At 44.8% G+C, this 25,817-nt stretch overlaps 1 protein-coding gene across 1 annotated transcript in view; it reads left to right on the forward strand.

Moving 5' to 3' along the window:
- The window catches only part of Ppp1r14c (protein phosphatase 1 regulatory inhibitor subunit 14C), a 100,272-nt gene that overhangs the window by 49,361 nt on the left and 25,094 nt on the right, over positions 1–25,817 (forward strand). The window contains exons 2-3 of the mRNA XM_052169706.1: positions 10,175–10,258; positions 12,598–12,630. Of these exons, the coding sequence (XP_052025666.1) occupies positions 10,175–10,258; positions 12,598–12,630 (117 nt within the window). The remainder of the gene's footprint in view (positions 1–10,174; positions 10,259–12,597; positions 12,631–25,817) is intronic.

Below are 25,817 nucleotides of genomic sequence, written 5' to 3' on the forward strand. Positions count from 1 at the left end.
AGTAGAGACACACTGTATGTCTGGTCCTCTAGTTTACGAATCCCTCTGGACTCGTAAGGAGCAGACATGACCTTTACTCTGACAACCAGGCAGACAGGAATTTGCAAAGCCACCATCTCGGCCATGTTTGTCACAGATAAGGTCAAGTTTTCCAACTGAGATTCACATGTTCTCCACAGACACTCGGTGACTCCAAGATCTGCCCGTCTCCCACTGCATGTTCATTAATATCTCAAGTCTGCCCACACGTATCCGGTTCATGAATGTCTCAACACTGTTGCCACCCTCCGACTCTCCATGGAGCTCCCTAGAGGCCTGACGGTCGTGGGTGTCTTGGCCACCTCTCCTGCTCGACACCAAGACTCAGAGGACTCCTAGGCTATGGGCTTACACTATTGAAAGTGTTTTCTCATTTTCCCTTAATGCTTCTATAGTCTGTGAAACCGCCAGAGGAGAAACCTCCACCCCTCCCCCCATGCCATGTCTCAAGAGGCTATAGCACAAGTGGTGAGGCCATGTCTGGAGGAGGTGTCACATTGTTTGGGTATTGAAACTTTGCACAAGGTGGAGATGAGAACACCTGCCCTGGGAACTACTGTCTTCTGAGGCTGGCTGTGCCTCTGAGACTATGCAAAGCATGGAAGACTTACAAGTTAGTGACTGGCTGACTAGTGGAAACCTGTGAACATGCATTAAGTACAGCAGGGAGATGTGATGTTATAAACCAGCTTGCATCGTACAAGGAGGTTGTGAAATAATGACCGAAGCATACCAACTATTTACTGAGCCTGCGCACAGGCCTTGTGGAAGCCCAGCTGGTGCTTGCCTTAAGCAATGAGTGGGGTGTTGAATGGGGCAGAGACCAGACGTCTGGCCCACAGAATGTGTTAGTGAGTTTATTCTTTAAGATTTGTGTGTGTCTGTGTGTGTGTGTGTGTGTTTGTGTGTGTGTGTTTGTGTGTAGGCTTTCTTTGTGCAGTCCTGGCCATCCTGAAACTTGCTTTGTTGACCAGGCTGGCCTCACACTCAAAGACCCCAAGTGCTGGTAATAAAGGTGTGGGCTATCACTGCCCAAAGAATGAATGAATGAATAAATGAATGAATTTTACTTGGAGCTTATAACAGAACCCAAGGCCTTGTGCTTGCTAGGCAGGCGCTTGAACACTGAGCTAAATCCCCAACCTGAAGAATTTCTTCTTTAGAGAAGTTGAAAGCCACTCAAAGGCCCAAGGAAGGAGAGAGTGATAATTCTGTCCTCTTAAAGCTGTCAGTCTGGCTGCGGAGTGGGGGTTGGACTAGAGAGAGATGAGGATATGTCTGTGGAAGCCAGCTCGAAGCATCCCTCAGCGACTTAGCCATGGGCATTAAACTCACTGATTCTGTGATATGTGGGCAATAGGGTTGCTTGGTGGCTTAGGAAGAAGACGGTTGAGAAGGCGTCCTGTGAACAGTCACTTTGTCCCGCACCGAATGCACCCACAAGACAAAAATGGTCATACCAATTATTTACGAAGGAGCTTCTTTGGTCTGCTCATTTTACAGGTAAGCTCTGGCATTACCTGGCTTGTTTTATTACTGGCCCCTCTAAGACTGATATGTGCCTCACAGTGTACCTTCTGACCTTGGTGTGTCCCTGGTACCTGATGTGAGATCCTGTCACCTCCTATGTGTTGTAAGGGAAGCAAAGAAAGGAACTTTCCAACAAGTTCACAAAGTTCACACAGAGCAGACCTGCGTGCTTGCCCGCATGGAGTCTGAGTTGCTCTCTCTGCCCCTGCCCAGGGTCTCAGCTGCTATGCAGACTGGGCACTGTGGACGTGGCCCATGCTGTGTCACGGGCCAGCTGCTCCCTCCAGACTGTGTTCACAGTGCCTCGTGCCAGTGCCTCAGGGCCTTGGCTTGTTCTCTGGCTTTCATTTGGACACTTATCTGTTTTGGGTTTTAGCCGGGATGCTTATCTGTCAGCTGTGGCCCTGGCTTCTCTCAACGCTGAATGAAGTCTCATTCTGGACAGCACAAGCCTTGGCTGGCTTATCGGCTCTTTCCCGGGCACTGTACCTTGGGATTTTTGCTTATCTTTTGTTTTCCTCCCCATGCCCCCCCTTTTAATCCTTGTGGTTTTGAACAAATTGATAGTCTATTAGGGCTTTTATGTGTGTGTGTGTTTTTTTTTCCCCAGACATTAGCAATTAAGCTTTCCTGGAAGAGACATTTACATTGAGAATTTATTAATGTTTAAAAGAGGAATAGACTGGTTCTATGTAACAATCACTTAGTGTCCTCTCTGGGCTCTTTGCCATGTCCTGGGCTTGCACTGCATGCCTGAAGTTGGCTGTGGTCATTCTTCATCCAGTTTGAGAATCAGACAGTAGCCCCGTGACAAGGGTAGGAAACACTGGGAGGTAGAGCACCTTGCCCCAGCACCCACACACTGCAGAGACCCATCTCTCTCCATACTCCCTGCTCTGGACAGGTCACCATGCCATGACCTGGCTTTGACCCACAGTCTCAACTGCTGAGCAGTAGGGTAGCCAGAGCAGGTCCAGGAAGGTCAGGTTGGGCTCTTTAATTCTGTTCTGAGCTTTGTCACCTATCTCTCTGTCTTCCTTTTACTCCATAAGGAAAGGGCATCAAGAGACATTGAGACCAAAGATGAATGTTTCCATTGCTTCTGCATGATTGTGTGTGTGTGTGTGTCTGTGTGTATGTGTGTGTATGTGTGCGTGTGCGCGTGTGTGTGTGTGTGTGTGTATGTGTGTGTGTGCTCATGCACGTGTGTGTGTGTGCGCGTGTGCGTGTGTGCGCGTGCACACGCACATGTATATGTGTGTGTGTGTGTGTTTAAATGCATGTGTATGTATATGAGGAGAACACAGAACATCCTCAGCTAACATTCCTCAGCCGTCTCCCATCTAGAGCATCCTCTCTGGGACTCAAATGACCCTGTCACAGGGGTCCCATAACAGATACCCTGCATATTTACATTATAATTCATAACAGTAGCAAAATTGCAGGTGTGAAGTTGCAATGAAAATAATTTTATGACTGTGGATCACCACAACACGAAGAACTAAATCAAAGGGTCACAGCCTTAGGAGGCTTGTGACTATGGAGACAGTGCCTATCATTGGTGTGGAGTTCTCCAAGTCGGTTAGGCAGGCAGGCAAACCCCAGACATCTACCTGCCACCCCTCTGTGCTCTCCAAGGACTATAAGCATGTGTAACCATGCCTGGCTTTTTTTCCTTTTAAACATGGGCCCTGAGGCACAAACTCATGCCTTCATGCGTGCAAGACAGGTACTTTAACAAATGAGCAGTCTCTCCAACCTTCTGCATCTTTTAAGAGTTTCTATTTATCCGTATTTGGAGAGCATAGAGAGTTCTTCAGGTATGTTCCTAAGATGCTATAGGTAGGAAGAGTTTTATGGGTGGGGACGGGGTTCCTGGGGTACAGTGATACCTGTTCAGCTCTGAGGAAGGAGAAATACCTACCTAGTGGGTAGGAAAGAAGTGACATGGCCAATAGGTCACAATCTAGGGAGGCCCTTCTCAGCCAGCTTGCTTGTTGCTCCTGTTAAACCGCCATGTTAACCTCTGAGAGCAGGTGTCCCCTCAGCCAGCGCCCTCTCAAGCCTTCACCTGCAGGGCAGCCTCACAGCCAACTGCTCTGTTTGCAATCAATGGTCATCTTCACCAAAGGTTTCTGCCTTCACCCACTTCAGCCACTGGCATAGCAGCACAGGAACACCTCAGCCGGCTGTGACGTTTGGGTCAGCCGTGACCCACATAGGAGCCTATGTAAGGTGTAAGAGCAGAATACATATCACGTGACCGCTCTGCTCTGAGTCTGCCTCATCTTTTCGCAGTTATTTCTGGGACTGTGTAAATGGACTCCCTCCCCCCAAAGCCCATTCTTTAGCAAGCAGCAGGGGTGAAGCCTTTCAAAGGTAAACCAGGTCACATCATCCTTCTGCGTAGACCCTCCAGCAGCTATTCCTGCTTCTGGCACAAGCCAGATATTTTATAGGAGCCTGTGAGGATCTGCAGGTGATCTTCTCTTCACTGGCCCCAGCTCCACTGGGAGCCCCCTGCTTCTGCCACTTGGGGTTCTGAGATCCTGATGTAGTTGTCCCTTCTTTCAGAACAATGGTTCTCACCTTTAGTAATGCTGTGACCCTTTAATTCGGTTCCTCATGTTGTGGTGACCCCCATCTCCGCCATAAAATTATTTTTGTTGCTACTTCATAACTGTAATTTTGCTACTGTTATAAATCATAATGTAAATATCTCTTATGCAGAATATGTGACATGTGACCTCTGTGAAAAGGTCAGTCAACTGTCAAAGGGGTCACAAGCTACAAGTTGAGAACCGCTATTCTAGGATACTCTAACATCACCAGGAATGTCAATCTTCCTGTCTAGCAGGCAGTGTTTGAGGTATGCTGTTTCCATGTTGAGATAGCAGTGACATTTGGGCTGCTGTGACATGTGGATGTGTCACAAGTCATTTGTTAATAAAACTGGAAGTGCTAAATGGAGCCTAGAGCTGTCAAAAATTCAAACACATCCCGAGGTGTTTGTAAAATACCTCAGCTCCTGGTCAGTTGTATCCTATGCGTTTTCATGAGCAGGAAGCAAGGAAGACAGAATGTTTGGGGGATGGGACAGCACGTGTGGTGGGCCTCTCCCATCTGCAGCAGTTGTCACTTGTCTATGTGTTGAGTTCCTCAGAAAAGAACATAAGCTACGTGGTGTGTGACAAGGGTGGGCAAAGCCTTGCTGACTTGAAAGACAGGAACAATAATTCCTGTGAATAAAATGTAAAACATCCCTTTAACATAGTCATTTGTGGTCAGCAATGTGTGTGTATATGTGTGTGTATGTATACACATGTGTGTACACTTGTGTATGTGTGTGTATATGTGTGTATATATGTATGTGTGTATATGTGTGTATGTGTGTAGTCTGTATACGTGTGTATATGTGTGCATGTCGGTATTTGTATGTATATGTGTGCATGTATGTATATGTGTGTATGTGTGTAGTCTGTATATGTGTGTATGTGTATGTATATGTGTGCATGTCAGTATATGTATGAAATGTGTGTATGTATGTGTGTATATGTGTGTATGTATGTGCGTGTATGTATGTGTGTGTATATGTGTACATGTCGGTATTTGTATGTATATGTGTGTATGTATGTATATGTGTATATGTGTGTAGTCTGTATATGTGTGTATGTGTATGTATATGTGTGCATGTCAGTATATGTATGAAAATGTGTGTATGTATGTGTGTATATGTGTGTATGTATGTGTGTGTATGTATGTGTGTGTGTGTAGTCTGTATATGTGTGTGTATATGTGTGCATGTCGGTATTTGTATGTATATGTGTGTATGTATGTATATGTGTGTATGTGTGTAGTCTGTATATGTGTGTATATGTGTATGTATATGTGTGCATGTCAGTATATGTATGAATATGTGTGTATGTATGTGTGTATATGTGTGTATGTATGTGTGTGTGTATGTATGTGTGTGTATGTATGTGTGTGTGTGTAGTCTGTATATGTGTGTGTATATGTGCATGTATATGTGTGCATGTCAGTATATGTATAAATATGTGTGTATGTATGTGTGTGTGTGTGTGTGTATGTGTGTGTATGTTGGGCACTGGCCCCACATCTCAGTAGTCAGTCCCAGATGCACCTCTGGTCCAGCTATGGCTCTTCAAGCCCCTGCCTGCTTGTCCACCCTCAGTCATGCCTTTATTTTGCCCCTCTGAGCTTTGTCAATTAGCAATCCAGGTGGTTTCTTCCTCAGTTGATTTCTTTGCCCCTCCAGAGTGCTTCCATCCACGTAGGAGGTAAATATTTTGAGATGTAAGACCCGACGCGTCAAAATGCCTGTGGTTTTCCTTGTTGCTCTTGACAGACATTTCTGGGAGGAGCTAGCCATTAAAGTTAGTCTCCTTCCTTGGGATTCGAGAACCTGCTTGCTGTGGTTTGGATGTGGTTTGCTTCTGAAGGCTCCTGTCCTAAAAGCTTGGTCCCCAGTGTGGTGGTGTTGAACTGGTGGAATCTTTAGGAGGGGAAGGTCCTTAGATCTTAGGGATCCTACCCTCATAAAGAAATTAATGTCATCATTATGGAATGGAGTAGTTGGGTTTCACAGGAATGTATCAGTTCCAAAATGACTTGGTTGTCATTAAAGTGTGACCCTGGGCCCTCTTCTGCCTCCCGCCTCTCCTATGACTTCTCACATGTGTCCTACTGCGTGACGTCACCATGAGGCTCTCTTGTGAGCATGTTGATGTCGTGTTCTTGGACATGGAGAGCTAAACAACTATCTTCTCCATGTATATCTTCCAGCTTCAGACTTTGTGTCACAGCTACACAAAACAGATGAAGGACTTGTTCCTGGCTTCAAGCACTCAAGTGTTTCTGTTGGGAAGCCTGCTGGCCTTGTCTCTCTAACCCATTTCCTCTTGAAAGCCTCTGAGGTCTGCTTTTCATTCCCAATGTTCTGATATTTTGATGTGGGAATAATTTCTTGTAGATTGCTTATCTAAATATTGAATATTACAATAGCATTTACACATGTGTCACTTTAAAACAGGTATAAACTCCTATTGCTTATGGTTCTTCCAATTAAAAAAATCATACCCAAAATTTCAGATCAAACATAAAGCACAGCCATCTTAAATGCATGCTATTCGGTGTATTGAGACGGCTGACAGTTCTTTCAGTAGCAGGGATTCTGTACATATTGCTGCAGCTCAATGTCATCGGTGTGACATCACCTGCCATCACTGTGCGAGTGAGTGTCCTATTATAAAATTTATATATATTTAGTCTGCCCTCCAACCTTTGTCATTAGCCATGACAACTGACATAATTCCTGTTTGGTATGATGCGCAAATGCAGTTGGCACAGTAGATGGGTGTCAGTCATAGGTGGTCCACAAATATGCTTGTTTACAGTAACTTTGGGGGGATTGTTATTAGAATAAAAGCATGAGGCATAAATGGTTTTGTAGAACGCTCACATTACCCTAAAGGATTTGTGGTCCATTCCTGTGACAGAGAACAATTGGAACTTTTGGTATGTTCCTTTTGGAGGTCAGAGTCAGATTCCACTCTTGAATACCTGTCGAATGCACTAACTTTATACTTGAAAACAATAGAAAGTAATATCTTGGTAGCTGAAGGAAGAACACCAGACCCTCTTAGAATCATGGGATAGAAATGCCTCTAAGAGGTACTGGTTCTTCCTTCAACTACCAAGATATTGTGGTAGGGGTCATAGTCTGAGTACCAGTAGGAGAATGCTTGCCTAAAGATGCTGGAATCTAACATGCCCCAGCACTGAAGACCACTTCTTGATACCCGGATTCACTTCTTGATACCAGAACCACTGTATGGGGACATATTTTCAATGTGAGGCAAATACCCAAAGACTCTGGTTAGGAAGACTATGGGAGCCTTTATGGGCCTGTAAATTATTGGGCCTGTCTTTGTTCTGGGAACAGCATCCAGTGTCCAGAGCTAAAGAGAGCCTGCATGCTTGCAGAATCACCAGCCTTTGAAAGAGTCTGTTCTGCACACAGATTGTACTTGCCTGCCCTGGGTCTCTGAAGCAGCTGGTCAGGCGGAGACTCTGTGTCTACCTGAGGTAGCTGTGATCATTACTCAGTCAATCCTGTATCAGCATTGCCTCTTGCTACAGGAGCTCAGAGCTTCCCAGCCACATGGTCTTGGGTCTCTGGAGTGACCTGGGAGTGGTCTTAAGACTCAGTATTTCCCCTGCACCTCTTAATCCTTTTTCAGATTAAGGCTTTTAAGATGGAGGCTGTGCTTCCTGACTCTGTTCCAGAGAGTTAGTGGCTGTATAGTCTTGCTGCCCATCAGGACCTTTTGTAATGTTGAAATGTTCTACATCGAGTGTAGAAGCTTCTAGCTGTGTGAATGTGCTTGGTGCCAATGAGACACTAATCCATCTCTGGCTCTCATTGTAAGGAATTTAAGTACCACCCATGGTGACCATATTAGGTCAGCCTTTCTCATTTGGGGAAGCAGGACAAGAACTGTAGCCACGACATCCGGCTCAGGTGCCCCCTGACTGGGGTAAACATCATCACACAAAGTAGCTGCTTTGATAAAGCTTGGCTCAGCACCAAAGCTCTTCCTGTGACCTTTTTTAGGGGGGACCCCTCTTCTGTACTGTTCTAAAGAGGTAGTCATTATTGACTGTTCCTTTGACTCCTTCTAGAACAAAAGACCCTAAGCTGCCCACAGTTCCCATTTCTTGAGAGCTTGCCATGTTCCTTGATTTCACAAAACCACGGCATAAACCAATGTTTGGTGTCCTCAGAGGATAAACACTGAACCCAGTGACCCGTTCTCAAGAGGAGTGGGGTCATGATGAGACGGAAGCTGTGTTGTCTGTGGCTTTTCTTGAGTGGAGCCAGTTGAGATCTGCAAAGGTGTTCTTGCCTTACAAGATACCGATTGAGAAGCAGCCATGCTGAACTATACATGGAGCTGAATTCATCTTCAACTTCGCTTTCTGAAACTCACAGACTGGGGTTCATCCTCAGGTCCTCTTATCCTGAGGATGGCTAAAAAGTAAATGACCAGCCTCTGGGTCATTCACCACCCGATGGTCTCCCACAGTACCTGCTGGTCTCTAAATGTTGTTCTGTAAGCCAGTGGGGTGTCACTGCTGGTGGTAAAACCTCATGAGTCCTTTCACTATAGAGAATCTGACAGTCTACACCTCTACTGCTAATCTGTTTAGGGGCCCCCAATAGCAACGAAACTCCCCTGACAGCATTCCTTTATGCCATGACTTCAAAGCAGATTGTTGGAAATGTTCAGAATGCCAGCCTCACAGGGCATTCAAGACCAGACACTTAATTTACATGGAGCAGCTGAGGCTGGGTGGCCCGGGCTGTCTTCATGGTAGCTTTCTCTCCAGCTACATCTGATTCCCTTTAGCTCTCTCAGGGGCTGAGCGGAGTCAGACAGCTGGAGAGCGCATGGTGCGAGATGAAGCACAAAAGTTGCAGACCTCTCTCTCAGACTGATTTATTTTTTACATTTGAAGATGTAAAGGAAAGACTCCAGTGACAGAGCGGAGGGCGGGGCCGCTGAGTGCTGGATATTCAGTTTCTAACCCAGTGAGGTCTTGCGCCTGCCTTCTTTTCTGGGCTGGATGTCTCTGGTTGCTCAACCCGGATTGTCAGTATCAGGTATCTACTCAAATGTGCTTTGGCCGGGTGGCTCAGTGGTTTTACCGAGAAACTGCTTTAAAATTATTTTTATTATTTCTTAGAGAATTTCATACACCATAGCATGACCATGTTCTCTCCTCTCTCACCACCACCACTCCTACCAGCCCCACCCCTTTCCCCACCCCTCTCATCCTCTTGTTACTGTTTTGTTCTGTTTTGTTCTGTTTTGTTCTGTTTTGTTCTGTTTTGTTCTGTTTGGTTTGGTTTGGTTTGGTTTGGTTTGGTTTGGTTTTTTGGAGACTCTCTTGCTGTGGCTGTCTCCCAGCTCCCCTCCTGCCCTCCCCACTCCTGTCGACCTTGTCCTAAACTCTTCTTCCAAGGCAGCAATATCCAGGGCTCCGTCTTTCCTCAGCCTACACTCATTCAGAGGGAATGAGGGGTTCTCTTGTCGAAAGAGCATCTTTCTTAGAACTCCCTGGGGTCTTAGATTACACATCTTCTATGATTCAGTGTCTGATTAGGTGACGCTTCTGACGGAAACCCTGTGATGGCATCAGGTTTTCTACAGACCAGGAGCTGTGGAGAGATGCGGCCCACAGTAAAGACAGGCGTGGTCCCCAAGAGAAGAGTATGTGTGAATCAGAATCTGTAATGCCCACCGTTTCAGAACTCTCATGATCTATCCTGATAGGTGTGATTGCTGCTCGGAGCAGAGTGCAGTGCTCCCGTGCGTTTGTTCCCTCTCTTCCTTCTTTCTTTCTCCCCTCCTTCCCATTTCTCATCTCTATCCCCCTTTCTTCATCCTTCTCCATCTCCCACCCCTGATCCTCTACTCTTGCCTTCCCCTTCTTATCTACCATTGCCCCGTTTCGATTGGGTTAGCGTGCCGGGTTTAGTTTTTCCCTACACTAAAGCCCTCGTTCACATTTGCTCCCCCAGGAAGAAGAAATGCCAGAAGTAGAAATTGATATTGATGACCTTCTCGATGCCGACAGCGAGGAGGAAAGAGCTTCGAAATTACAGGTAAGCAGCTTTCAAACTCTAGGATTTTGAGTCCACTTGGGTCTCTAACACCTGGGTACCAAGTGATGCTGTGGTGGGGCGGGGTGGGGCACTGGCAGTCCCCGGGATTTGAACAAGGGCATTTAATAGAACAGAAAGCATCAGTGCTAGCCCTTGACCATCTGCGCAAGCATGATAATCAAAACATTTTTGATAACAGTTTTCCAGGGACCTTCTGGGACAGTACTCCCAAACCTTATTACCTTGGGAGACAAAGTCAGTTCCATCTTGAAAGGTCAGTCTCCAGGGAGGGCAGAGGTGCTGTGCAGGCAAGTGATAAGGAGAGACTGAGCCAGACGTGGGAATATCAAAGCCCTGGGCTCTCATCTTGCAATTGTAGATTAAGTCATTTATGACATCAGTTTCTAGAATAAGATTGCTTGGAATGTGATTGTGTTTAGTAAAATACCTTTTATTAGGTGCTCACCTGATTGTATTCTGCTAGACTTGTGGGGATCGAGGTGCCATTTGTCCCACCCCCACCTTCCCCTCTCCCTTTTGCTCCAGCCTCCCTCTCTCAGGGCACACTCGCTCGCTCACTCGGGCACTGCTTACTCCGACACCACTCGCTCTGACCCATAGGTTTTTCTTTTATTTTTTTTCTCATTACAGATGATTGTGAGCTATCAAGTGGTTGTGCTGGGAATTGAACTCAGGACTTCCGGAAGAGCAGTTAGTGCTCTTAACCGCTGATCCATCTTACCAGCCTGAGCCTAATGTTTCTTAGCAGACAGACATACAACCTAGATTTTCCCATAGGAGGTCATGTCTCAATCCGATGAGCAGTTTGGAAAACTAATTAACCCATGACCTGCCATTGTTCTTACAGTCCACTGTAATTACTGTTAGCAGTTGTTGGCTATCGCAGCAGCACGTGATCCCTGGATCCGACCAAAATGCACATTTTATCTCATTGATGTGATTAATGTGTTCATAATTATGAGTGCCCTGAGAGTGCCAAGCAGCCTCAATTCTAATGATTATTCTTTGTGTATAGATTTCATTGGGAGACAATAGTTTTTTGGTGTTTTGTTTGCTTTTTCAAGACAGGATTTTGTTGTGTAGCCTTGGCTATCCTAGAACTCACTTTGTAGACCAGGTTGGCCTTAAGCTCAAAGAGATCTGCCTACTTCTGCCTCTGCTTACAGAATGCTGGGGTTAAAGGCATGTGCCACCACACTTGGCCCCATAACAATAATCTTTAAAAAAAAAAAGATAAAGCAGACATCAGTTATATTGAAAATAAAATGGCATTTAAAAAGTCAGTTGAGAACTTGAAAGGAGATTTTGGTTGTCCTCCAAGACCCCTCCCTGCTTGGTTCCCATAAGAGTGAGAAAAAGATAAAACCATCTATGGTTGAATCATGGTCAGAGTCCTCTCTCCATGTCCGGGATAGTTGTCACCATCTTGCACAGACAGGGTCTCAGCTTAAGTATGTCCAGTTTAATGTGAGCCAGGTAGGTAATACAAAGGGAAGGGTATGAGTGTGCACATTTGTGTGTGCAGAAAGAGGGAAAATATCATTCTTTATTTATAATTTATAATATAGCGAGAGTTATATTTGATTTTTCAAAGCGGTGATAGCACAAAAGCAGGTCTTTTGTTTTTTCAAAAACTCTATGTGGTATGTACATGTATACATATGTATATGTGTATATGTATGTATATGTATATGCATGTGTATATATGTGTATGTGCATAGGTATACATGCATATATGTGCATGTATATGAATATGTGCATATATATTCATACTAAGGACAAAACATGGCTGTGTGTGCATAGCACTCTCACATCTTAGCTGACCAACCGGATCTTTTAAATGAAATTTATTTAGAATAATATTCCTAGATATGTATTTATTGACTTCTATATTCAATAAAATGAAATGTGACTGTGAGTAGTCAGTCAGTAGTAATCCTTGACAGATCATTGTAAAATAATGATTTAAAGATGAAATGAGGAGGCTGGCGAGAAGGCTCAGCAGTTAAGAGCATTTGCTGCTCTTCCAGAGAACTAGATGTCAGTTCTGATCACCCACGTTGGTGGCTCACAACTGTCCGTAACTCCAGTTCCATGAGACATCGAGCATCCTCCCCTGGCTTTTATCAATCCTGCACTCATATGTACATATCACACACACACACACACACACACACTGCACACACGCATGCACACACATACACATGCACACACACACATGCACACACACAATTTAAGATAAAATACTTTTAATTTCACCTTTAAGATGATGAATTTGAAAAGAAAAAAATCCTGACTCTCTGTGTATTTAATTCCAGGAAGCTCTCGTAGACTGCTATAAACCAACAGAGGTAAGCAAATTATTCTACCTAAGTGCTGTGTTGGAATTGGTTGTTTTTTTGGTCAAATCAATTTGCCTGTTTTGAAAGCTAAGCCTCAGCAAGCGCACACAAATGATGAGTTCCCACCCATGCGTGGCTCGTCTAAGCCTGAACCTGTTTAGTTCAGGAAGATGTTACTGGAGCGGGGGGCGTGCTTATGTTTTAGAGAAAATCTTTACTTCAGAGAAAATTGTAAGGAGGTGCAGAGTCATTGTAGATAGAGAATATAGCTTATGACTTTATGGGTATACATTTAAAAAATGCTTCCAATCAGGGCTGGCGAGGTCGGTCAGTGATTAAGAGCACCGGCTGCTTTCCAGAGGACCTGGGTTAGATTTCCTGTAATCACAGAGCAAGCAATTCACAACCATCTGTAACTCCAGTTCCAGGAGATCCTATACCCTATGCTGGCATTTGTGGGTACCAGGCATGCACATGGTGAATAGACATAAATTCAGGCAAAAAATATATATATACACCTAAATTACCTTTATTGGGAGAGAAAAATATGCTTTGCCTGGGTGTTTATCAAGTGGTATGTTTAGTATAAGGAACAATAGATAGTGCTGATTACACCAAAGCTTTTGATGTGGAGATAAAGATTTTGATCAGTTATGAAATTATTAGTTCTCCCTCACCCCCACGAAATAGTTTGTTTCTTCCTGTGTAAGTCAGAGAAGGTAGACGATCTGTCAGATAAACATAGGGATAGTGGCAACTCTTCTGAGTTCTGAAGTGGTAAACTCTAGAGAAGAAAATATGTGTTTAAGACTGTATAAATACCTGTGTCTAAGGAATTTTATGATCATTTGGTTTAAGGGTACATATCAATTTGAGCTGTGTATTTAAAGTCCCTAGTTTTGATTACATCTTATAGAAATTTAAATGTTTAATTTTGTCTATTAAGAGTGTATTTTTGGTGAGCATGACACACATTCATGTTTTTGAAAAACCACCATATGTTGCAAGGCCAAGAAAAAAAGGCGTGTGTGCGTGCGTGTGTGTGTGTGTGTGTGTGTGTGTGTGTGTGTGTGTGTGTCTGTGTGTGTGTGTATCTTTTACTTTGTCTATTTTTCACCCATTGTCTTTATTTCTCCCTCAGCTTTCTGAATCTATGGTTTCTTCTTATTTAGAAATTAACTTTTCCATGGAACCTTGACTCTCATTCTCATTCTGTTTTCCATACCCTTCACCTTGCACCCAGCTTCCTAACCAACCTCCTGGACTTGAGTTCTTCTAGCACTTTTATTGACATCTTAAAGTGTTATCTGTCTCATATCTAACATCTCAGATTTCTGGACATCTTAGATTTCTAGACGAGTTTCCATTTGTTTTAGCATTTTCTCCTGTTTCAGTAGTCAGTGTTATTCCGCTTGAGAATTTTAATCAGGTGTTCTATTATTTTAACATTATTCTGTTTATTCTTGGGTCTTATTCTGGTCTGAGCAGGTTGCCAGTCAGACTTTTTAACGCTGCTCTATGTGGCATGAGGTGAAGGCAGTGTAACCGTGAGCAACATAATAGTGCAAGTCCCTTAAGATTACATTACAGTGCATTGTCACCGTTGTTGCTATAAATGCAGGCTATTTACACAACAAAAATCTCATGTGTGTTCCTGAGAATAGAGCCCCAACTTTAAATGACACAAAGTTACTAGAATGTCTTTCTTTGTTCCCCTGGGAAGATGGAGATTGTGTCACAGCGATTGTTCCAACCCTGGCTGGAAAATTGCCAGCTTGACTTCAGGCTGTCAGGAAACAGAAGGACAAAAGAGCTGCTCCTTAGCAGGCTGGGGAGCAGAGCTTCTTTATCTACAGAGTGTTGGGTATGAATATGAATTAGAACATTCTGATATCTGAAGAGCAGTTTAGAGTTGATATGTCGGGTTAGAAAAGACTGCCAGGGATGTAGCTGAGAAAATATGGGGGCTGGACAAGGCGCTCAGTGTGGAGTGCCTGCCCGGAATGTAAAGGCTTGTCGCCTGAGTTCTCCGTCCTGCCTGGCATCCCCCTTGGGGTCAGTGGGTGAGAAGGCACGGGATCAACAGCACAGATTCTGGGAGCAGCAAGCTCATTTATTAATAATTCTTGGGGTATAATCACCCTTTATACCCTTCACCCTCATCCCATTGGTTGCCAAGCAAGCACACCCTCAAGTGGCAGTTCCTGATTGGCTGTCATTGTCTGCGTCACCAATCTCTAGGCTCTCAGGCAGGCTTCAGTCTGGCCCTCATGCGAAAGTTGCCTCTGTGGTTAGGGACAAAGCAGGCCACTTGCTGTTTACTAACTTAATGAGGATTCGGCCACCGCCCTGCGGAGGGTGGAGAGTTCCATCCCCAGTGCTAAGGGGATTAAAAAGCAATGCATCATTCAAATGGGTAACAGGCTATGTGCAGAGGCGTGGGTTGCTGTAAAGAACCAGATTGGAAGACGCAGAATGTCGCTTCCTAGATACCCGCTCTGGTTTTGTTCAGTTCTCCTCTTGGGTAGATGGGAATTTAGGTGAGAAGGCTTGAAGACTGTCAGAATTATCCTTTGATCAGTCACTACCCAAACAAACTCCTTTATGTCCCTGCTTTTTGCCGTGTCTAGGGATCAAAATCTTACAGTGACTTGCAGCTGTGCAGGTAAATGAACGTGGAGGGTCCTGATCCTGCAACACAATTCATCTCATTCTTTTGGAGTGTGTACATTTATGTATGCCTGCTCACGTAGGAGTGTGTGTGTGTGTGTGTGTGTGTGTGTGGTGTGTATGTGGGGTGTGTATGTATGTGTGTGTGCGGTATGTGTGTATGTGGTATGTGTGCAGTATGTGTGCATATGGTGTGTGTGGTGTGGTGTGTGTGTGTGTGTGTGTGTGTGTGTGTGGTGTGTGTGTGTGTGTGTGTGTGGTGTGTGTATATATGGTGTGTGTGTTGTATGTTTGTGTGTGGTGTGTGTATATGTGATGTGTGTGTATGTGGTATGTGTGTATGTGGTGTGTGTGTATGTGGTGTGTGTGTGTGTGGTATGTATATATGTGGTATATATGTATGTGGTGTGTGTGTGCGTATGTGGTGTGTGTGCATATGTGTGTGTATGTGGTGTGTGTGTGTATGTGGTGTGTGTGTGTGTGTATGTGGTATGTGTGTGTGTATGTGGTGTGTGTGTGTGTATGTGGTGAGTGTGTATGCGGTGTGTATGTATGCGGTGTGTGTGTGATGTGTGTGTGTATGTGGTGTGTGTGTATGTGGTGTGTGTGGTATGTGTGTATGTGTGTATGTGTGGTGTGTGTGTATGTGGTGTGTGTGTATGTGTGTGTATGTGGTGTGTGTATATGTGGGGTGTGTGTGTATGTGGGGTGTGTGTATGTGGTGTGTGTGTGTATGTGGTGTGTGTGTGGTGTGTGTGTGGTATGTGTGTGGTGTGTGAGTGTGTGTGGTGTGTGTGTGGTGTGTGTATGTGGTGTGTGTGGTGTGTGTGTGTGTGTGTGTGTGTGTGTGTGTGTGTGTGTGTGCTTGTGTGGCCACACTTGTGGCTACATTGAGGCTTCGGGGCAAGCTTGCCTGTCATTCCCCAGGTGCTGACTATCTTGCCCTGGTTTTATGGTTTGTTGGTTCTTTGAGAGAGGACCTCTCACTGTCTTAGAGCTCTCCATGTGGGGTAGGTAGGCTAGGCTAGCTAACCAGCTAGGTAGGCTAGGGAGCTAACCAGGAAGCCCCAGGCCTCTGTCTACCCAGTGCTGGGATTAGAGTGTTAACTACTGTCCTGTCGCAGGAAATATTAAAAAAAAAAAGTCAACCTTCCAACTCTCGGAGGGTTCTGACCGCGCTCCCATGATCTTGCCAATCCACCAACTGTCTGGCAGTCCACAGAGCTCATACTGGGCCTCAGAGCTTCTGCCTGGTACAGCCTCACTGGGTGGTCCCTCTGTCTGCTGTTTCTCCAGCAGGAGACCCCGAGTTCCTCTCGCTACCATGCAATGCCCCACATACCCCAGGAGCTGTCACCGAACTACAAGGTAAAATCAAGACTCCTAATGCTTGATTAACCAATTAGATTTATGTATAAATAATATTGCAATTTACAAGGTGTCAATACAATAATTTTAGAGCCAATTGATAATAATAAAAGCTTTATCCCAATATTTCTAGCCTTATAAAAGCATAGCTATTTGTGGCTAGTAAATGCCACACAAGTCCACGTCCAATGCATCTCAGTACTTTTCCCTTGTCCTCCTATGACCTCTGTCTCCCCAACTTCTAGATCCACCTGCCTTTTCCTGTCCAATCAAAGGCCTTCCACTGCCCTAATATGATTGGACAGGGAAAATCCTGCAACAACTACCACCCCAGGTTGGGGGCTGAATTTAGCTTTTTATGATCTCAGAGCAAGCTCTTGGTCAGCTGGTTTATCCACTCAGTGTCAGCCTCTGGTCTTGATGCATAGGCTTGGGAGATTACAAAAAAATCAGCCTTTGACTATTCTGAAAGGAGGGAAACTAAGGAACTGGAGTTCCCAAGTGGGCATCTCTGGATTCTTTTTTTAGCTCACGGTTTGAAAGAATGGAGCTGCCGCCAAGTGATGGCGTCTGTTTAAGTTCATTTGTTCTAAAGGATGCTTTGAGAAAGGTGGAGGGCTTTGCCTTTAAGTATACGCTTGTAAGACACAGCTGCGTGACATCCGGACCAGAAGGAAACATATTGGTTTCTATGTTTGCAGAGTTAAGTAGCTCACTTAGTGCCAACCTATATTGCCCTGTTTGATTCACAGCCATCAGGTGAAGAGGGTTTGGGTAACCTGTCTACAGTGTCAGGGCAGTAATCCAGGCAGCCAGTAGTTGGCCCTGAGGTCTTAACACCGGGGTTTGTGCTCTGCAATGCTAGCCTGCCTGTCCTCCTGAGTACCTTGCCTCAGAACCTTAAAGAATTAGAGCAACCATCTCTTCAGGTGCTGTATTTGATCAAAGTTACCTTACACACACAGTCATGCCACTTGGAAGTCTGGAATGTAAACAAGGCATCTTTGATGGCGGAGCTGGAGTTGCTTACACTCCCAACCTCTCTGAGCCTTCATTTCCTCTTGTTACAGAGGCTCCTGTAAATAGAAGTACTCATAACTGTCCCCCAGCAATTCAGTAAGGGTTATCTACAGTGATAATTTTAATGGCAGTACCGACAATAACTAATTGATTTATAAACTGGGACTCGATTATGTACTGAATATTTTCTTATTAATATATTAAACATTTATTAAATCGCTCACAGCTTAGTATTTTAAACAGACTTAGACTTCCAGAGCAGTTAGATTCACAGTGTAATAGACCAGAGGGCATGAAAATTTCCCATCTATATCTCCAGCTTCTTCCATTACCAGCATCACACCACCAGAGTGGCACATCTGTAAGTCCTGATGAGTCCGTGAGTCCACGTTGACACATGGTAATCACACACATCCATTGTCTACACAGGGTTCACACTTGTTCTTGACCCTTCTGTGGTTTGGAGAAAATTTGGCTTGTGTTCATGGTAACTGTGTCACATACCGAGTAGCTTCACTGGCCCGCATTCTGCCCTCCCATCCCTTTCTCCCTTGCAGACCCACACAACCCTGGTCTTTGCTGACTCCATGATTTCCTCCTGTTGGCATCGAGCTGGAGGCTTGCAAGATGTTACCCCCACAGCCTGACTTCTTCATACTCCGACATTTCAGTCTCCTCTGTGGCTTTCCGTGCCTTGCCAGCTCACTCCATTTTAGTTCTAGATGGCAACCCCAAGTCTATACTTTAGTGCTTACACATTAAAGGATGTCTTGACTTGATTCAAGTATCGGCAATGCTGCTCTGAACAGTCCTGTGCAGGCTTTTGCAATGACAAATTTCCATGTCTTTGGCGTAAATTCCAAGGAACATGTATTGTACCTTAAGACTATATTTGGATTTGTGGGACCCTACCAAACCCTTTGGAGATAGCCAGATGGTTTTCTGTTCTCATCGGGAATGAAGGTTCCTCCTGCCCCAAGTCATCCACAAAACTTAGTGTTGTTAATGTTCTCGACTTTCGGTCATTCTGAGAGGTGCATAGTGATATATCTTTGTTTTAATCTGAACTTTCCTGACATGTCCCATGGAGCACTTACTTGCACACACATTTGCTACCTATATATTCCCTTAGGGGAGAGATATCTAGTGAGGTCTCTTGTTCAATTTTTTAAAACTGGGTTTTTGGTTTTGCTGATGTTGGATACCAAGATGTCTTTTTTTTTTTTTTTTTTATCTTGTGTGTCTGAGTGTCTCATCTGCGTTCATTTAAGTGGATCACATTTGTGCTGTTCCTACTGCAACTATAAGAGGATTTCAGCTTTCTGGAACTAGATCTACAGGCAGCTGTGAGCCACTATGTGAGGTGCTGGGCACAGACCCCGGTCCCCTGTGACAACCGCAATTGTCCCTAACCACTGAGATGTCTCTCCAGCTCCTGCTGCTGAATTTTAAAACATTTTCAAGGCTGGGGATAGAGATCATTGGTAGAATAGTTGTGCTTCATACACAAAGGGGAGAGTGGGAAACAGTTTGTCTTGGCCTCTATGCTTTTAGTAACAGGTCTGTCTTTCCTTCCACTCTGTTCTTTCTCTTTGGAATGTCTTTTAGAGAGCAGTTTATTTAGCAAAGCCCAGCTTGTCAATGCTCTCCTGCGTGGATTTTTTTTCTTTGCCTTTGTTGATGTTCTTCCACTCCTCCACTGCTGTTTTCTCCTTCGATTTACATCTTACTGGACTGTTATTGTGTTATGTTTAGGTCTGTATTTGGTCTGAGTTACTTTTTGAGGAGAGTGAAGAGTTGTCTCTACAGTGTTTGCCTTTATCTTGGATGTGCATGTCCAGTCTGTGTCGGCCCCAGTTGTTCAAAAGTTTTTTATTTTCCCCCTTACTCTATTCCACCTTTGATCCTTTATCAAAGATTAATTGATTACATTTCTATGGGTCTAATTCTGGGCTATCTATTCTGGGTCATGGCTGGGTTTCTCTTTCTCTCATAATACCACCCAGTCTCAATTACTTGAGCCTTACAGTACATCTTGAAGATAGATAGCATCCTCTCCTAGTGTTTTTCTTCTGTTGGTGCTGTGACAGTGGTTGTCAGTCATGTGCCTCTGCACTTTAGAATCGGCTAACAATAACCACAAAAGAACTTAGTGGGAGTTGTGAGATTACATTCCATCTGGAGGTCAAGTCGGGAAGAGACAACAATATATTTGACAACAATATATCTTCTTACCAATAAAGCTGGAATACCTCCCTGCCTTAGTTTCTTTCCCTGTTGCTGTGATAAAGTACCCAGACAAAACCAAATTAAGACAAGAAGGGTTTATCCTGGCTTACAATTCAAGGTACAGCCCAGTATGGCGGGGTAAATCGGGGCAACAGAAGCTTGAAGCAGCTGGTCATGTCACAAGCCAAAAGCAGGAAGCAAGAAGAATGTCAATGCTCAGATCTCTCCTTGGCTCTCCAGTTTTACAGGGTCAAGGCGGACCAAAAGATTACACTACTCAAAGTGGGAAGTCTTCACACTTCAATCCATTCAAGATCATCTCCCATGAGCATGCTTAGGGGCTAAACTAAACTTACGTAATCCCTCATAGGTGTGCTTGGGGGCTTGCCTCCTTGATTCTAGATATCACCAAGTTGACAGTTAAGACTAAGCGTCACATCTGCTATTTTTTATTGATATAGCCTCAAGCTTAGGGATCCTTCCCTTAACTGCATCCATTTTACTTTTGAGCCCGAAAGGTTGTCTACATTTTGGTGTTTTTCATGACCACGACTTCCTCTCTGCCTCTCTGCCTATTCACCAGATCCTTGGGTACTGTACCATAGTTGGTTTTGATTCTGAGTCCACTAAGTTTCCTGCTGTTTTCTGATAATGATGGTTGCTATTTCTTTAAACTGTGACCTTTGACCTTTTCTGTTGTCTTGTCTATCTGCTCGATACAGGGCTGGGCTGGGCAGGCAATGAAAGCCTTCTGCAGCCTAAGGACACACTCTCAGCCTTTTGGGTGAGCTATTGTCCCTGAACTGTAAAGTTCCTAGGTTCCTCTCAGCTCCACATGGCTCTCCTAGTATACCTTCCTCTGACCTCCCCCAACCCCACCCACCAAAAAGGACAGAGCCACCTAGAGTTGCTTTTCTTCCCCTTCTGTCAAGTTTCTTAGATTCTAGAAACTTATATAATTTTCCTTTGATGTTCAATGTAAGGGCTTGGGAAAACTCACTAAATGATACCACCCCCAGACCCAAGTCCCCTTAGGTTTTTTTAAATCTCTCCAACAACTTGTCACTTGTGGATGGGTCTTCTTTCAGAGTGCTGGTCCCCATGGGGACAGAGCCTGCTCCCTGTGGGTTTTCTACTCCAACTTGTAAGTCTCTGTATTCGTCCACCACTCTCTCCATCCATGGTATTGTTTTGCCCTGTGGCCTCACTTCTCTTACAGATCTAGAAAGGAGTCACTGCTCTTTCTCTTGGCTGTTGGCTTTTTTACTTCTTGGTAGGAAGACGTTGCCATAGGGATCGCCTCTCAACGTCAGACAGGAGAGGGATTCCACTGTTATCAGTTCAGGAATCGGAGATGTAGAGGCTGCAAAGTTCCCAAAGCTTGCCAGTGAGCAGGTCAGAATAGGCATGGAAACCCACAAGATAAAGCCTAAAGCACAAGAGGGCTGCAACCTGCCCGCTATGACCTGCCCGCTGTGACCTACGCTGAATCTGCATCTAGATAAAGCCTCCCACTTACATGAAAACATTCAAAATGTCCTGATTCACCAATTGCATTCTTCAATTGCTAACATCAAAAAATGACTTTCAAAAAAATGTGCTAATATCTCACAAGTATACTGATTTGGGCGTATTGCCCTCTGTCATATCTTCGACGCCATGGGTTTTTTTCTCTGTGTGTCATAGGCCAACTATCAATAGGACTTTTACCTCTTCACTTTGGTTTATATCCAAACTGCCACTTCTTGACATACATATCTTTCATGACTTGGGCCCATCCAGACTCATAATGTAATTAGGACAAGCTCTCTGTGTAGCAGTAGAGGGTAAGATCAGTGTTTTAGAAGTGGAAGGGGGTAATATTAATGTAAGAACTTGGGAAAACTCACTAAATGATACCACCCCAGACCCAAGTCCACTTAGGTTTTTTAATCTCTCCAGAACTTGTCATTTGTGGATGGGTCTTCTTTCACACACGCAGACACACACACACACACACACAGTGTGGAGTGGGGGGCAAGATTTGAGATTTTTCCCCATTTAGTAAACATCATTTTGGGTGTAGTTGATATAAAACAGATCTGCTTTAAGTAAATGAGGAAAGGGGTCATTGTTACACCTTGCATGGAAAATAGTGTAATTCCGTTCCAGTTACTCAGGGTTGAGTAGTCAGTATGCCAACCGGCTGGCATTGGCAGGATTAGAGGAATGTTTGGGCAGCTACAACCAAGCCAAGTTGAGCCTCTTTTCTTATTTCTCAGTCCCTTGCTTGATTTTCAAGTCTTAGGATCACATAGATGTGACTGCATTATATAGGAGAAAGGGACAGAATGTGTTTGGTACCTATGGGAGGGTTCTGCCTTCTGAGCTGCTGGCAAAACCAAGGATGGGCTTTTCAGAAAAGGGTCTGCTCTTAGCTGAAGGCGCCCATGTCACCGTTCCGGATAAACAGCATGTTTTTCTTTGAGTACCTCAGTGCCATTTGCTCTCCCAGTGCTTGCGCTACAAGCTTGCCTTTGAGCAATCAAAGCCCCTCAGTTGCTATGGAGCCAGAGGTCCCCAGGATGATTCAGAGGCCGTGATAGCGAGAAGCATTTCCAAGTCCTAGTTATCTGTGGGGTCATAGAAATATCTATGTAGTAAATGTGCTATGGCTTAGAAGTAGAACCGGTCTGATGCTTTCTGGAAGACACCTGCTCTGATGCCACACATCCCACCGCACCCCCACCCCAGTCCTGCCCATAGGAAGGAAGATTCTGCTTGTTTGGGCCTTGTGCCATGATGTCACTTTTCTAAAGGGCTTTGGTGGTAGCTGTGGCTGGCTGGTCGTGTTCATATCTAGTTTATGCTGACATTGACTGACCCACAGCCTCCCTTGAACTGGCTAGGGTGGAGAGATCATCTGAACAGAGTATTGACAGCAGCGGAAGCTGTGTGGGTGTCAGGAGGAGGCACAGCTATCGCTTTCCCACAACCCCCTCATTCATTTGCTCAACCGATGTTTGCAGACTGTAATCTAAAGACAAGGACATAGCCGTGAATGCTCGCTGCTATTCAAAAGGCAATCTCTTGAGAAGGGAACTTGGGTAGGAATTTAAATGCTCAAAGGAGGGAAACAGGTCATCACCTCCTTCTGTCAGCTCAACAGCTTCTGTAAGTTAGGAGACAAAAGTGGTTGCCAGGGTATGGCTAAGAGGAATTGCTCCAACAAGGGGCAGCCAGGTTGTTTAGCTTAACAGCTCTGAATTCTCAAGCAGCAACCCCTGCGTTATGCCTCTGGTAGGCTCTTCCCATCTGGCTATGAGACTTCTTCTAAAGAGACATCAGGATGGGTCTGCAAGAGGACCAGATCTTGGCTAAGTGACTCCACACTCCTCAAAAAGATCCCCAGATAACTTCTTGCATATCAACAATGAATAAAATAATGTTGCCTACAGAAAAAGTCACCAGGGCTAGAAAGATGGCTCAGTGGTGAAGAGCACACCGACTGCTCTTTCGAAGGTCCTGAGTCCAATTCCCAGCAACCACATGGTGGCTTACAACCATCTGTAATGAGATCTGACGCCCTCTTCTGGTGTGTCTGAAGACAGCTACAGTGTACTCATAAAAATAAAAATAAATAACACCAGCCGGGAGTGGTGGCGCACGCCTGTAATCCCAGCACTTGGGAGGCAGAGGCAGGTGGATTTCTGAGTTCGAGGCCAGCCTGGTGTACAGAGTGAATTCCAGGACAGCCAAGGGCTACACAGAGAAACCCTGTCTCAAATAAATAAATAAATAAATAAAAATAAAAATAAATAAATAAATAAACAATATTAAAAAAGAAAGAATTAATAATTATGAGTAATCATAAACAAAGGAAAGAAGAGCTGCCACTCTCAGAAAGATGCTTTCGAGTAGAGACAGAATTGGATACTGTAGTGGGAAATAGTTATAAATGAGTACCACCCCGCCAGGTCTCTACACCAAGTCCCGGCAGGGCTCGCTCAGGCCAGCTCTCGCTTTCGCCTCCGAGCCAGTCTTTCCCAGCTAGCTCTCACAGCATCCCAGCTGTGTTTCTTCTCTGCCATAGACTCTGTAAACGGTGGGAGTCCCACGCTTCTGCCCTGCACCCACTCCTTCCAAGTATCTGGTAAAGCATGACTCTTAAACTTGAATAGTTAACAAAATATATTTATGTATATAGAACTCCCAATTATGTAATGCCAATTCACAATGATAAAGTCTTATCCCAATGTTTCTAACCTCTCCTAAACACCAGAAATACGTCTGAAGACATCTGGATATCTGTGTCTCCCTCTCTGACCCGCGGGGTCCACTGAGCCTCCTCTCTCTCTCCTCCCCTCACTTTTCTTAGCTCCTCCTCCTCTCTTCCCTCCAATCTCTGGCCTCTCACTGCCTCTCTCTCCGCCCTGCCTTCTCTTAGCTCAGCCTCCTCTCTCCCCTCCAATCACTGGCCTCTCACTGCCTCTCTCCTCCCCTGTCTTCTCTTAGCTCCTCCTCCTCTCTTCCCTCTAATTACTGGCCTCTCACTGCCTCTCTCCGCCCCTCCTTCTCTTAGCTCCTCCTCCTCTCTCCCCTCCAATCACTGGTCTCTCACTGCCTCAATGTGAATGGATAGGAAATAACTTGCAACAGGAAACTTTCAAAAACAAAACAAAATCAGACAAACAAGCAAGCAAGCAAACAAACAAAACAGAGTCATAAGGCTCTCCATTCCAGTGCTGCGGCCATAACAGGACAGTGAATTCTAAAGGATTAGGTTAGTAGTGAAATATGCATGAGCCTTTATTAGGTAGCCTAAAGGATCTCAGTTCCTGAGAGTCCTGACTGTTAACTGCACATTCTCATTCCTATGCCTCTGCCCTGCTCCCCGTCCCTTTTTAGTTTTTCTAGACCAGACTTTTTTGTGTATCAGCCCTGGCTCTTCTGGAACTCCCATCTGTAGACCAACATGGCCTTGAGCTCACAGAAACCTTCCTGCATCAGCCTCTGGATTGGTGCTGGGATTAAGGGCGTGTGCCAGCACCTCTGCTGCCACCACCCAGCATTGTGTATTGTTTTGAGGTTTTATATAGGCCAGGCCATCCTCAAATTCACTGCATAGCTGAGGACGACCTCCTGATTCTACTGATTCTACTGCCTCTACCTGCTGAGGGATGGGGTTATAGAGATGTACCATGCTGGTCTTGTGTGGTGGTGAAGGTTGAATCTAGGTCTCATGTTTGCTAGGCAAGCATTGTGCCCACTAAGCCCCAGGCTCTTCCTGTTCTTTATGCCCCAGGCCTCCCTGCCCAGCGTGCGTTGGAACTGTCATTTAAAAGAAACACTATGCTCTCTCTCTCCCCCTCTCTGCTTTTCTCTCTATTCCTGCGAGTAACATCATCTTCCTGCTGGTGTATGTATAAAGCCCATTAAGGTCGTCTTGACAACCCAGAAGTATTCCCTGACAGTAGTTATGGGACAAAAGTCTGTGTCCATTTCCTGTTTGGTAAAGATTCAGCACTCTGCAAAGTTACAGAACAGTCCATAAGATTGTCCCCCAGGTTTAGGGGTACCTCAAGTGAGCTTTGTATTTGGTGATTTAATAGAGAAGCCCACAGAACCATTGAAATCAGTTATATTTCTCATTCTGATTCATCTGGTAAAGATAGATTAAAACCATAGTTCGGAAGAGATGCGGGGAGTCAAATGTGGGATCATCCTGGACATATTTGGCTTCTAGTTTTGTCCTCCCAGTAGAATGAACAGTTAATTCTGTCCACCACGGTGTGCGACATCATGTGCAGAGTAGCAACTGTGAGCTTTGTCTGAGCTTAGGTGGCCACAGTTTGTCTGGGGGCTTCAACGTTTTGACATGATTGACCATCCAGAAAGCTGACCTCAGTGCTGAAGTGTTATTCATGAAC

Source organism: Apodemus sylvaticus, chromosome 23 (genome assembly GCF_947179515.1).
Source record: "Apodemus sylvaticus chromosome 23, mApoSyl1.1, whole genome shotgun sequence".
Lineage (NCBI taxonomy): Eukaryota > Metazoa > Chordata > Mammalia > Rodentia > Muridae > Apodemus > Apodemus sylvaticus.